The sequence below is a fragment of the Eimeria acervulina genome, genomic scaffold (genome assembly GCF_000499425.1).
Source record: "Eimeria acervulina Houghton genomic scaffold, Eah_scaff745, whole genome shotgun sequence".
In the NCBI taxonomy this organism is placed as follows: domain Eukaryota; phylum Apicomplexa; class Conoidasida; order Eucoccidiorida; family Eimeriidae; genus Eimeria; species Eimeria acervulina.
The window spans coordinates 1-12,500 of record NW_013547168.1 but is presented as its reverse complement, the minus strand read 5'-3'; the positions used below and the strand labels follow the sequence as shown (position 1 = coordinate 12,500).

General features: G+C 48.3%; 3 protein-coding genes across 3 annotated transcripts in view; 1 reads left to right on the top strand and 2 right to left on the bottom strand.

The window, feature by feature from the left end:
* EAH_00047950 (vacuolar ATP synthase catalytic subunit A, putative) overlaps positions 1-4,410 on the bottom strand; it is a gene marked incomplete at both ends in the record, with an annotated part of 6,063 nt that extends 1,653 nt beyond the window's left edge. Inside the window, 8 exons of the mRNA XM_013391431.1 lie at positions 1-79; positions 494-673; positions 1,454-1,510; positions 1,969-2,109; positions 2,555-2,659; positions 3,046-3,213; positions 3,880-3,945; positions 4,314-4,410. The exon at positions 1-79 is cut by the window's left edge and continues 43 nt beyond it. Coding sequence (XP_013246885.1) covers positions 1-79; positions 494-673; positions 1,454-1,510; positions 1,969-2,109; positions 2,555-2,659; positions 3,046-3,213; positions 3,880-3,945; positions 4,314-4,410 — 893 coding nt within the window. The remainder of the gene's footprint in view (positions 80-493; positions 674-1,453; positions 1,511-1,968; positions 2,110-2,554; positions 2,660-3,045; positions 3,214-3,879; positions 3,946-4,313) is intronic.
* A 1,149-nt stretch (positions 4,411-5,559) lies between these two features.
* Positions 5,560-8,625, top strand: EAH_00047940 (TATA-box binding protein, putative; the record flags this gene model as incomplete). The annotated part of the gene is made up of 5 exons (XM_013391430.1): positions 5,560-5,617; positions 5,900-6,353; positions 7,046-7,144; positions 7,535-7,820; positions 8,386-8,625. 5 exons carry the CDS (start codon positions 5,560-5,562, stop codon positions 8,623-8,625), a joined length of 1,137 nt encoding a protein of 378 aa, XP_013246884.1.
* An 841-nt stretch (positions 8,626-9,466) lies between these two features.
* Positions 9,467-12,229, bottom strand: EAH_00047930 (hypothetical protein, conserved; the record flags this gene model as incomplete). Its single annotated transcript, XM_013391429.1, has 3 exons — positions 9,467-11,065; positions 11,382-11,639; positions 12,050-12,229. Coding segments are annotated over 3 exons (2,037 nt in total), but the record flags the coding sequence as incomplete, so codon positions are not given.
* Between the last annotated feature and the right edge of the window lie 271 nt (positions 12,230-12,500).

Below are 12,500 nucleotides of genomic sequence, written 5' to 3'. Positions count from 1 at the left end.
TCCCCTCCAGGCGGAGACACCGCGCCTACAATCGTAACAGAGCCTTCGCGATCAGGAGACCCCAAACACTTCACCCGGCCTGCATGCATAAACCCTAAACCCTAAACCCTAAACCCTAGAAAGCAGTTCTGCATCGGTAGCAGCTGTTGCTGTGATATCATAACCGTCTCTCAGTTTCTGTCTCTTTCCTTCTCTGCCTCTCTCTTTCTTTTATTATATCTATTTAAATACTCTTTAATGCTTTATAATAATAATAATAATAATAATTATTATTATTATTATTATTATTATTATTATCATTACTATGAAACTAGCTAGTCTAGCCCCTAAATAAGCAGGGTATTATCTCTATCTTGTCTGTCTCTTATCTGTCTTTTGTTTATTTCTTTTTCTGCTTATAGTATATCGATAGAAAGCCCTTTTAATGCTTTACAATAATAATAAAAATAATAATAATAATAATTATTATTATTATAATTATTAGTATTCTTACTAGCACGTTCATAGAAACTCGCTAGTCTAGCCCCTAAATAAGCAGGGTATCCAGAGTCTGCAGGCATCTCTGCTAATCTTCCGGATATTTCTCTGAGTGCCTCAGCCCATCTTGAAGTTGAGTCAGCCATCATAGCGACATTATACCCCATATCTCTGAAGTATTCAGCTAGAGTAACGCCTAAACAAATAAAAACAAACATAAATATATCAATTTAAACAAAATCAAATAAAAATATATAAAAAACCTACAAATTGATGTAATTAAGAGATTATAATCCTATAAACATCAATCTCTGCATAATAAAATAAATAAATAAATAAATAAATAAATAATAAATAAATAAATATTATATAATATATTATATATCTATCTATATATACATATATATATCTATATATATACCTGTATAAATAGAAGCTTCTCTTGCTGCTACAGGCATATTACTTGTATTCGCAACAAGACACGTTCGCTGCATAATGCCCTCTTCTTGTCCATCTACTGTCGTCGTTAACTCCGGGAAGTCCGCCAAAACCTCCGCCATTTCGTTGCCTCTCTCGCCGCACCCTACATACACTATAACTTCGCTGTTGCTGTACTTCGATAGAGCCTGTTCATAGCACCAGCAGCAGCAGCAGCAGCAGCAGCAGTAGTAGTAGTAGTAGTAGTAGTAGTAGTAGTAGTAGGGGTGGGGGTAGGGATTAGAAAGAGGAACGGTTGTAGGGGTTAGAAGGAGAGATGCAGCAGCGGGAAGAGCAGCAGCAAGAACAGCAGTAAGAGATGCAGCAGCAGAAACAACAGTTAGAGATGCAGCAGCAGCAGCAACAACAGAAGCAGCATCAGCAGTAATAATAACACTCTCTCAGGCTCTCTACGATACCCGCAACACGCAACCCGTAGCCTCCAAACCCTAAACCCTAAACCCTAAACCCTAAACCCTAAACCCTAAACCCTGCTTACTTGCGAAATGCAGGTCTTCCCACATCCGAATGCCCCGGGAATTGCACACGTCCCTCCCTGATAATTCAAACAAACAGCAGCAGCAGCAGCAGCAGCAGCACATTCGAGTTGTATCGCTTGCAGCAGCAACTACAGCAGCACTACCAGCAGAAGCAGTACCTGAACGGTAGGAAAAAGAGTTAGCAGCAGCACTACCAGCAGCAGCATCCCTAGCAGCAGCAGCAGCACTACCATCACCACTAGCAGCATCCCTCGCAGCAGCAGCATCCCTAGCAGCAGCAGCAGCAGCAGCAGCAGCACTACCATCACCACTAGCAGCGTCCCTCGCAGCAGCAGCATCCCTAGCAGCAGCAGCAGCAGCAGCAGCAGCAGCACTACCATCACCACTAGCAGCATCCCTAGCAGCAGCAGCATCCCTAGCAGCAGCAGCAGGAGCAGCAGCAGGAGCAGCAGCATCCCTAGCAGCAGCAGGTGTACCTGAACGGTGGGAAAGAGAGAGTCTAATACCCTTTGACCTGTGAGAAGAGGCGTATTGCCGGGCAGTTTCTCTAGACAAGGACGAGGCTCTCGCACAGCCCAGTCGTGAGACAGAGACAATTCAAATGTCTCTCCTTGAAACTCCACCTCCGCTATCGTCTCCGTTATGTTGTACTCTCCTAATCACAGCAGCAGCAGCAGCAGCAGCAGCAGTAGGGGAAGCGGCAGCAGAAGAAGAGACGGCAGCAGAAGCAGCAGAAGTATAAAATATACAATATATATTTATAAAAACTCTAAACCCTGATGATAAATGTAAATAAACATATATACATTATATATTATGTATATGATATTTATTTATAATATATATATTATATATATTATATATATTTATTTATTCTTTTCTTTAGGAGGTAGGAGCGTCCAATGCATATAAACAAAATATACAATAAACACATACACCTGAAAATAAACATAAAGACAAATAAACAAATACAAATATAAAATAAATAAATACAAATAAATAAATAAATATACATAAATACAAATAAATAAATAAATATAAATAAATAATATAAATATAAATAAATAAATAAATATAAATAAATAAATATTAATGTTTACCGGGAGGAGCGATGTACGTTATCCGCCCCTTTTGTTTGGGCGGCACCAAAATTTTGTGATTTTTAAACAAATTATTCTCAAAGACAGCGCCTAACACGTCTCCTCCTGCATGCATGCAACGCAAATAAACTATATTGACTGCTTATTTGCTTCTCTGTCTCCTTGTCTCTTTCTCTCTGTCTCCTTGTCTCTTTCTCTCTGTCTCCTTGTCTCTGTCTCTTTGTCTCTGTCTCTCTGTCTCTGTCTCTGTCTCTCTGTCTGTCTCTGTCTCCTTGTCTCTGTCTCTCTGTCTCTGTCTCTCTGTCTCTCTGTCTCTGTCTTTCTGCCTCTGTCTCTTTGTCTCTGTCTCCTTGTCTCTGCCTCTGTCTGTCTGTCTCTGTCTCTGTCTCTCTGTCTCTGCATCAGCAGCAGCCCTAGCAGCATCAGCAGCAGCCCTAGCAGCAGCAGCAGCAGCAGCGGCCGTTTGAGAAGCAGGAATAGTAGTACTTTACCTGTGATGATATCTCCTACTTTGATATTATCTGCTGGGGTGTACATCCACTTCTTATTAACATCTAAAGGAGACGCATCGCAGCCTTTGGGTATAAACACTGAAGAAGAAGCAGCAGCAACTCTTTCTAAAGGCCGCTGAATACCGTCGAAGATGCCGTCTAATAACCCTGAAAAAAATATATAAATATAATATACATCCTTATCTTTATTTCTTTTTGTTTATTTATCATTTTGCCTATTTGTTTGTTTGTTTATTTAGTTATTTATTTATTTAAATACAATACATCATTATCTTTATTTCTACATACATACATATGTATATATATATATATATATATATATTCTCTTATTTACTTATTTGTTTATTTAAACACAATACATCATTATCTTTATTTCTATTTATTTAATTATATTTGTTTTATTTACTTTATATTTATAGGTGTAGATATTTAGTTATATATAATCTTCTTTATCTTTATTTATATGGGTTATACGTATATTTATATATATATTTATATTTATAAACACAAATATAACATTTATATTATATATAGTATATACTAATGCTTAAACAATATAAATGACATATATAAATATATCAGCATATTAAAATATATTAATTTTGTACTGTTAATTATTATTATTGTTTTTGTGTATTATTTCTTAGACGATACAAAACAAAAAAAAAACAAATGGAGAGCGCAGCAGCAGCAGCAGCAGCAGCAGCAGCAGCAGCAGCAGCAGCAGCAGCATATAATAATAAATAAACAAAATAAACAAATAAACAAAATAAATAAATAAAAAAATAAATGAAGAGAAGAGACAGTACTTACCGGGGCCCAGTCGAACGCAAAGGGGATGACCTGTCTTCAGCACAGGGTCTCCCACAGACAAACCAGCTGCAGCAGCAGCAGCAGCAGCAGCAGCAGCAGCAGCAGCAGTGTCCCGCAGCAACAGGTGCAGCAGTAGCAATGTTCCACAGCAACAGCAACAGCAGCAAGAGAAACCATATCACCATAGCACCAGCAGCAACACAAACAACACCGACAGCAGCACAGCAGCAGCAACAGAAGCAGCTCAACAGCAGCAGCAGCAGCAACAGCAGCACCACGGCAGCAGCAGCAGCAGCAACAGCACCACGACGACCACCACTACCAGCAGCAGCAGCAGCAGCAGCAACAGCACCAAGGCGACCACCACTACCAGCAGCAACAGCAGCAGCAACAGCAGCAGCAGCAGCAGCAGCAGCAGCAGGAGGACTGGTTACCTGTCTCCTCGTAGACCTGAATGTAGGCGCTGTCTCCTTCTAAACGAATTATCTCTCCAACCAGTCGCAGCCACCCAACCCGCACTAACTCGTACATCTTCGTGCCGCTCATCTGCTCCGCAACAACCACTGCAGCAGCAGCAGCAGCAGCAGCAGCAGCAGGAGCAACAGCAGTAGCAGTGAGGGAGCAGTACCAGCGGGAGAAGCAGCATTGGTTATTGCAGTAACAGCAGCAGTTGCAACAGCAACAGCAGCGGGAGCAGCAGCGGCGGGAGCAGCAGCAGCGGGAATAGTAGTAGTAGTAGTAGTAGCAGCAGCAGCAGCAAAAGTAACAGCAGCGCGAAGGGATAGAGGGGTGTTTGGAGGAGGGTTAAGAGTAGCAGCAGCAACGACAGAACAAATGCAGCAGCAGCCGCAGTAGCATATTGCTGCCTTGCTATGCTGCTGCAGGGACTCAGCAGCAAACGCTGCTGCTGCTGAAGCCGAGCTGGCTCAGCAAGAGATGCAGCAGCAACACTGAAGCAGCAGCAACACTATATCAACAGCAACACTGCTGCAGCAACAACAGCAGGCGCAACACTGCAGCACGAGCAGCAGCAGCAGCAGCAAATGTGTGCGCTGGGGTGTATGTGCAGCTCACAAGGTCCTGCAACTTTGAATACAACGCCAACGCTTTCATTGTCTTCTCCAAACAGCGTTGCGCTGTCTTTCGATGTAGGGGGCGCCATTGTTGTGTGTTGCTGCTGCTGCTGCTGCTGCTGCTGCTGCTGCGCTGCAGCTGGAACTGTTGTAGGGGCGAGTACAGCAGAATGTAACAATTAATTAAAATAAAAGAAATAAAAAACAAAACCGCTTTGACCCCAATTGGGGTGTACGTACACTCCGTCAGCAACGCTGACGGCCAGCCAGCGAGAAATCCAGCTGCTGCTGCTGCTGCTGCTGCTGCTGCTGTTGCTGCTAAGGACGCCGAGAACAATATTAAGCAAAGAAAAATCTGCACATCAGAGAGATATATCAAAAAGAAAACATATCCAACGAGAAAAAACCCTCGCAGCAGTTTGAGGTAGCTGTTCTGCTGCTGCATGCGGCTGTAAACAGCAGCAGCAGCAGCAGCAGCTGCTGCTGCTGCTGCTGCTGCTGCACAGCGGGTAGGTCGGCAGCGCCGCAGCAGCGGCCGTTAGCGCTTAGCATACCGTAACCCTCAAGAAGCTGCAGCAGCAGCAGTAGCAGCAGCAGCACACAACTTATGCAAAGACATATATGGGTTTATTTATTTGCTGCTGCAGCAGCAGCATCAGCAGAGGGTTATACTTCCTAGGGAGGCTGCTGCTACTGTTTGGGGTGTACGGACAACCGAGTGTAATACAAAGTTAATAGAATTGGTTTTATAAACTCCCCCTATGTTCTAATCAAAGGTTTACTTCTTTATTTGCTGCTGCTGCTGCTGCTGCTGCCGCTGCTGCTGCTGCTGCTGCTCCGTGTTGCAGCAGAGGCCCCTTCTCCTCATCTTGCTGTTAATCAGTCTTTACTTAAACTTCTTCTCTCCCCTGCTGTACCCCCGGCTGGTGTTGTTGTTGTTGCTGCAGTTCCTGCTGCAGCAGCAGCTGCAGCAACTGCCGCTGCAGCAGCAACAGCAACTGCCGCTGCTGCTGCCGCTACTGCAGCAGCTGCTGCTCCAGCGGCTGTCGCTTTCCGTCCGTCAAGAGAAGAGGAGTCCTCTGCAGCAACAGTGCTGGAACTAGCAGCAGCTGCTGCTGCAGCTGCAGCAGAGGCAGTTGCAGTCCCGGCAGTAGCAACAGCAACAGCAACAGCAACAGCAGCAGCAGTGGCAGCAGCAGCATCAGCGGCTGCAGTTGACTCGTTGCAATGGAGACAGCTTCTGGATGTACACGAACAGCAACAGCAGCAGCTGTGCCTTCACTTCGAGGCCCCCCCGCAGCTCCAGCAGCAGCTCCGGCAGCAGCAGCAGCAGCAGCAGCGCCGCCAGCAGCAGCAGCAGCAGCAGCAGCAGCCCGAGGAGCAGCACGTGGAGGAGCTGAGGTAGATGTTCTCGCTGTACATAATGTGATGGCCTACGGGCAGATAAACTCCCCTATTAATCTTGCTGCTGCCTCCAAGTAATGCAGCAACTACCTGCACATACACCCGAGTTGCTGCTACTTCCTGCTGCTGCTGGCTGCTGCTGCACCTTGATTCTGCTTCTTCCTGCTGCTGCTGCCTGCTGCTGCACGCGGTGTTTGCGTGTGTTGTTCGTTTATCTTTGCTGCTTCATTTGCAGTATGATGTCTCTGTTTGTCTGTCTTTGCCTCTTGTTTATATCTTTTCGTTTGCTGTCTCTTCATTTGCTGTCTCTTCATTTGCTGTCTCCTTATTCACTGTCTCCTTTTCCGTGTAGGCTTCTGTCTGCTGCTAGTTCTGCTGCTGCTGCTGCTGCTGCTGCTGCTGCTTGTGCTGCTGTTCTGCATTACCTTCTTGTTTGTCTCTCTTCGATTTGCTGCTGTCTCCTTTTCTGCTGTACATCCACACAACACCCGCTAGTGCATGCACTGTCTCTTTCGAGCAGCATCAGCATCAGCAGCAGCAGCAGCAGCAGATGCTGCTGCAGCACCTGCTGCTGTAGCCACTACAAGTGTCTATACACCGTGGGGTGCTGCAGCTGTTGCAGCAGCACCTTCTGCTGCAGCTGCTGCAGGTGCCTATACACCTTGGGGTGTATGCTGAGGTGCATGCAGAGTATTGGGCAACTCTGTGTTTTCTCCTCGCGAGTTTCACTCCGTTCGCGTCGATATTCGATGCGGGGCTAACGGTATTGCATCTCTCAACATCTTCAGGTACTGCTGCTGCTGCTGCTGCTGCTGCTGCTGGTGCTGCTGTTGCTGGTGCTGCTGTTGCTGGTGCTGCTGTTGCTGGTGCTGTTGTTGTTGCTCTTGCTGCTGCTGCTGCTGCTGCTGCTGTTGCTGCTCGTTCTGCTGTTTATACTGCTGTTGCTGCTGCAGCTGCTTCTCCTGGTTCTTCGGGGCTGCTAGACCTGCTGCTGCTGTTGCTGCTGTTTGTTGCTGCTATATATGTATTATATATATTATATATATATATGTTGCTGCTGCTTCACACCTGTTTCTTTGTTTATGCATGCATTTTCATCTGTACGATTATATCCCTACCTCACCTTTTCTCTGTTTCTGCTGCTGCTGCTGCTGCTGCTGCTGCTGCTGCTGGTGCAGCAACGGGAAGATAATGGGTACGGGCGCGAATACGGTGTTATCTTTGCGAGTAGCGATGTTGAAGGTGCTGAGGCGTTTAGTAGAAAAGGGTTTAGTCGAGAAGGAGACAAAGCTCATAAACTTTAAGGTAGGAAATCTACTAGCTTCTTATGCATTGGCTGGGAGGCTGCAGCTGCAGCAGCTTGCTGCTCTTGCTGCAGCAAATAATATTCAGATTGATATCGATCCTGAACGCTTCCCTGGCGCTAGACTCAAAATCCCTATTCAAAACCACACACACAAACAGGTAAACCCTAAACCCTAAACCCTAAACCCTAACACTTACTAACACCTACAAACCCCAAACCCTAAACCCTAAATCCTAACGCTAAACCCTAAAACCTAAACCCTAACACTTACTAACAGGTAGAAGCCCAAAACCCTAAACCCTAACAAACACCTTAAACAGTTAACACTTGCAAACAGGTAGAAACCCTAAGCCCTGACAACAGGTCAAACCTTCAACAGTAAACACTGACAGACAATTGGAGCTCTAAACCCTAAACCCTAACGCTAAACCGCAGCAAACGATGCACGCTTTAAACAGTAAACCCTCAGCCGTAGCAGACATCTCAAACCCTAAACCCTAACAACCACTTCCAAACCTAAACTCTAAGCTCAATCAAACAAATTACCTCTAAACCCTAAACCCTAATTGTCCATCTGAACACAATCTTGTGCCTCGCGCGAAGTCAACGCACCCCTCTTCTCCGGGCTTAGGGTTTTAGTGTTTAGGGTTTAGGGTTTAGTGTTTAGGGTTTAGTGTTTAGGGTTTAGGGTTTAGGGTTTAGGGTTTAGTGTATGCTGCGCAGCAAGATAATCGAGATGATGAGGGGGCCCCCTCTGGTGCGTGGACCCGCAGCAGCGAGGGGGGCCCCCCGGGGGGCCCCCAGAGCCGCAAGACTGAAGTTGTTACGCTGCATGCATTTAGCAGCGGGAGAATTACTATTACTGGAGCTCGTTCTTTAAAATCGCTGCAGCAGGCTCTTGTTGCTGTGCTGCCGCTGCTGCTGCGGTGCCCGGGGCAGCAAATCGATACTCCTAGGGGATAGCAGCACCAGTAGCAGCAGCAGCAGCAGCAGCAGTAGCAGCAGCAGCAGCAGCAGTAGCAGCAGCGCAAGCAGCAGCTACAGCGAGGGAATAAGAACGCCTCGCTAGCAGCAACACAAACAACAGCACGTGCAGCAGCAGCAGCAGTTGTTGCTGCTGCAGCAACAAGGGGCTATCTGCGCCTCGCCCGCAGCAACGCATGCAGCAGCACAAGCAACAGCAGCAGCAGCAGCAACAGCTGCTGCTGCTGCTGCTGCTGCATGCTCCAAGGGCAAAGACTTGAGGGTGTTTTGGTGTTGTGTTTTATCTACACTCCGGTGTACGTATACCTCAGCTCAACTAAAGTGTCTTCAAACCCTAAACCCTAAACCCTCGGGAGACAGACAGAGAGAGACAGACAGAGACAGAGACAGAGAGGCGCCCAAGGGCCCCGTCCCTCCTGATCTATAAAATAAAATAAAATAAAATAATAAAATAAGTCGTAACGAACTAAAAACTTAACTCTCCCCCTCAGCCCTCACCGCTCCACCGGCTCCGGTGTACAGGGGGCTCTCGGGTGTATAGGCAGCTTCTGGTGTATAGGCAGCTTCTGGTGTATAGGCAGCTTCTGTTGTATAGGCAGCTTCTGGTGTACAGGCAGCTCAGCTTTGTATGGGATGTGTAGGGGCCTCAGTGCTCCTCATACATCTGAGGTGTATGTACACCGGAAATGTCTGTTTAAAGAGAGACAAAATTTGTCTCTGTCTCTTGCATGCGTCTTTTAAACTGTCTCCAGCAGCAGCAAGAAAAGCTGCTGTTGCTGCACTGCCTTCAGGTGTACATACACCTCAACACCCATTCTAATTATGATATTAAAACCCTAGCAGCACCGCCAGCAGGCATAGTGGAGGCCCTCCTCACTTGGGGCCTCAGCACCTCTCTTCTCTCAGGCACAACACCTACAGGTGCCCCTGTAGGGGCCCCTGTGGGGGCCCCTATGCCTATGGGGGCCCCTGTGGGGGCCCCTACGCCTGTGGGGGCCCCTATGCCTATGGGGGCCCCTATGCCTATGGGGGCCCCCATAGGGGCCCCTGTGAGTGTTCCGTGTAGAGGGCAGTAGACCCTATGAGGAGGGGCGGCTGCTGCAGCAGCATTTGCTGCAGTGTCTCCTCTAGGCGTTTGCTGTCTCCTTTCTCTGTTGTCTCCTTCTGTCTCCTGCGCAGCAGAATATGTTGAGGTCCAGGACAACGCCCTTAGCACACCAACAGGGCCTTGGGGGCCCCCCCCAGGCATGGGGGCCCCTATAGATACGGTGGGGGGACCCACAGACACAGGGGCCCCTATAGGGGCCCCTATAGATACCGGGGTGGGGCCCCCAGGCAGAGGGGCCCTCATAGATAGGGGGAGGGGCCCCATAGAGGCGGGGGCCCCCTTAGGCACAGGGGGCCCCGCACATCTTGATGGGGGCCCCACAAAAGGTTTAGGGGCCCCCAAGGGTTTAGATGTAGGAAGGGATGCTAGGCATGCAGGCGCTCGAAGTGGAGCTACAGCTGCTGCAGCTGTTGCTGCTGCTGTTGCTGTTGCTGCTGCAGCAGCTGCTGCAGGAGCGCGTGCAGCAGCTGCTGGAGTCGATGATCCCTGGGGCCCCCTAAACCCCGTTGCTGCTGCAGCAGTTTGCATAGCAGCTGTTTCAGGGCCCCAGGGGCCCCCAGGGGCCCTTGGGGAAGCAGCAGACAGAGCAGCAGCAGACAGAGGAGACGCCAGTGCATGCAGTTGTCTTTGCTGCTGAAGCTGTTGCGGCGCAGCAGCAGCAGCAGCAGCAGCTGCTGCTGCTGCTGCTGCTGCGCTGTCCTGCTGCAAGAGCAGCGAATGAGATGTGCTGCTGTTGCTAGTTTGCTGCTGCCTCTCTGCTGCTGCAGCAGCAATGCTGCAGGGAGCCGAAGTCTGCCTTGGGAAAGGAGACAGCAGATGCAACAGAGAGGTGTCTCTTCCTGGTGCAGCGGCTGCTGCTGCTGGCTGGGAGATGTCTGCTGCTGCTGCAGCTGCAGCTGCAGCAGCAGCTGCTGCTGCTGCAGTCTCATACATATTCGCCCTCTCGCCAGAGAACGGCGCATCGTCCTCCTCCGCTTCCTGCTGCTGCTGCTGCTGCTGATTCCGCTGCTGCTGCTGCTGCTGCTGCTGCTGCTGCTTCAGCAGCAGGAGTTCGTGCCTTTCCATTGGGGACAAGAGGGGCCCGTTAGCAGCAGCAAGAACCTGCGAGAGAGCAGCACCTCCTTCTTGACGAATGCTTTTAATATGCTGCAGCAGCACAGACTTTTCTTGCTGCAGGTGGCAGTGCTTTGCTCGGAGGCTCTGAGATAGCTGCTTGTACACCCGAAGCTTCTGCCGCCACCGACTGCTGCTCTGCGCATGCAGCTGCTGCAGCTGCTGCAGCTGCTGCTGCAGCTCCTGCAGCTGCTCCTGCTGCTCCCGCATATGCACAAACGCAACAAAAGAAGGGATTCAGCAGCACCACTAGCAGCAACAACAGCAACAGCAGCAGCAACAGCAGCATCGAGCTGCAGCAGCAGCCGGTACAGCCACGTGGAGACAAACAGAAAAAATGCAGCAAAACGCTGCTTCAACCCCCAGCAGCAGCAGCAGCAGCAGTAAAGAGTTGCAGCAGCAAACAGAAGCAACAAACGATGGCAACACTAGTGCAATAGCGCTAGTCGCAGCAGCAGCAGCAGCAACAGCAGCAACAGCAGCAGCAGCAGCAGCAAGAGAGTGCTGCAGCTACCTGAGATTGTAGAGCCTGCGATGCTTGAGTTGATCCCATGAGTTTGTGTTGCTGCAGCATCTGCTGTTGCTGCTGCAGTTGCTGCTCCAGCTGTTGCTGCTGCTGTTGCTGCTGTTGCTGCTTATCTGAGATTGCTTCTCTTTCCTTCTCTACTGCAACCATCAGCTGGCGGTGCTGCTGCTCCAGGGCCCCCAACGCATCGCGCAGTTTGCTGCACTCCGCTGTCTGTCCTTCTAGCTCCTCTTGAACCCTTTCAAACTGCATGCATGCAAATGCAGCAGCAGCAGCAGCAGCTGCCGCTGCTGCTGCTGCAGCAAGAGTTTTAGCCGGAATAGTGGTAGGAGCAGCAACAGCAGCAGTAGTAGTGGCAGCAGCAGTAGTAGCAGTAATAGTAGTAGCAGCAGCAGCAACAACAGCAGCAGGCGTAGGAGTAGTAGCGGCAGCAGCAGCAGCAGCAGCAACAGCAGCAGCAGCAGCAGCAGTTATATTAGTAGTAGTGTTCGGCTCTCTATGAATGTGGGAGGTATTGCTGAAGCAGAGAAATATCATTGCTGCTGCAGCAGAAGCAGCAGCAGCAGCCCTAGGAGAAAGAGGAGCAACAGCAGCAGCAGCGGCAGTAGCACCAGCAGCAGCAGCAGCAGCAGCAGCAGCAGTAGAGTTGTGTATACTCGGGAGCGCAGCGTCTCCTTTGCTGTTTTTTCTTTATGAAGTGCTGCTGCTGTCTTCTGCAGCTTGTGCTGCAGCTCCTCTACTTCTTTGTCTCTCTCTTCGTTTGTCTTGTCTGTCTCTTCTTTAAGAGATCTTAATGCTTCTAGTAAAGCAGCCTCTCTTGCTGCTGCTGCTGCTGCCTGCAGCAACACAACCCTCGTACTAACAGCACGCCACACTCAGAACAGGAGACACACAGACAAAGAGACACAAGGAGACAAACATATATATATATATATATATATACATTGTATATATATACAAATTTTTAAAAATAGGCATGTATATATATATATATGTATATATATATATATAAATGTATATGCATGCATTTGCATTGGCCTATATATATAATATATATTATATATATTATATATATATATATATATATATATATTATATATTATATAT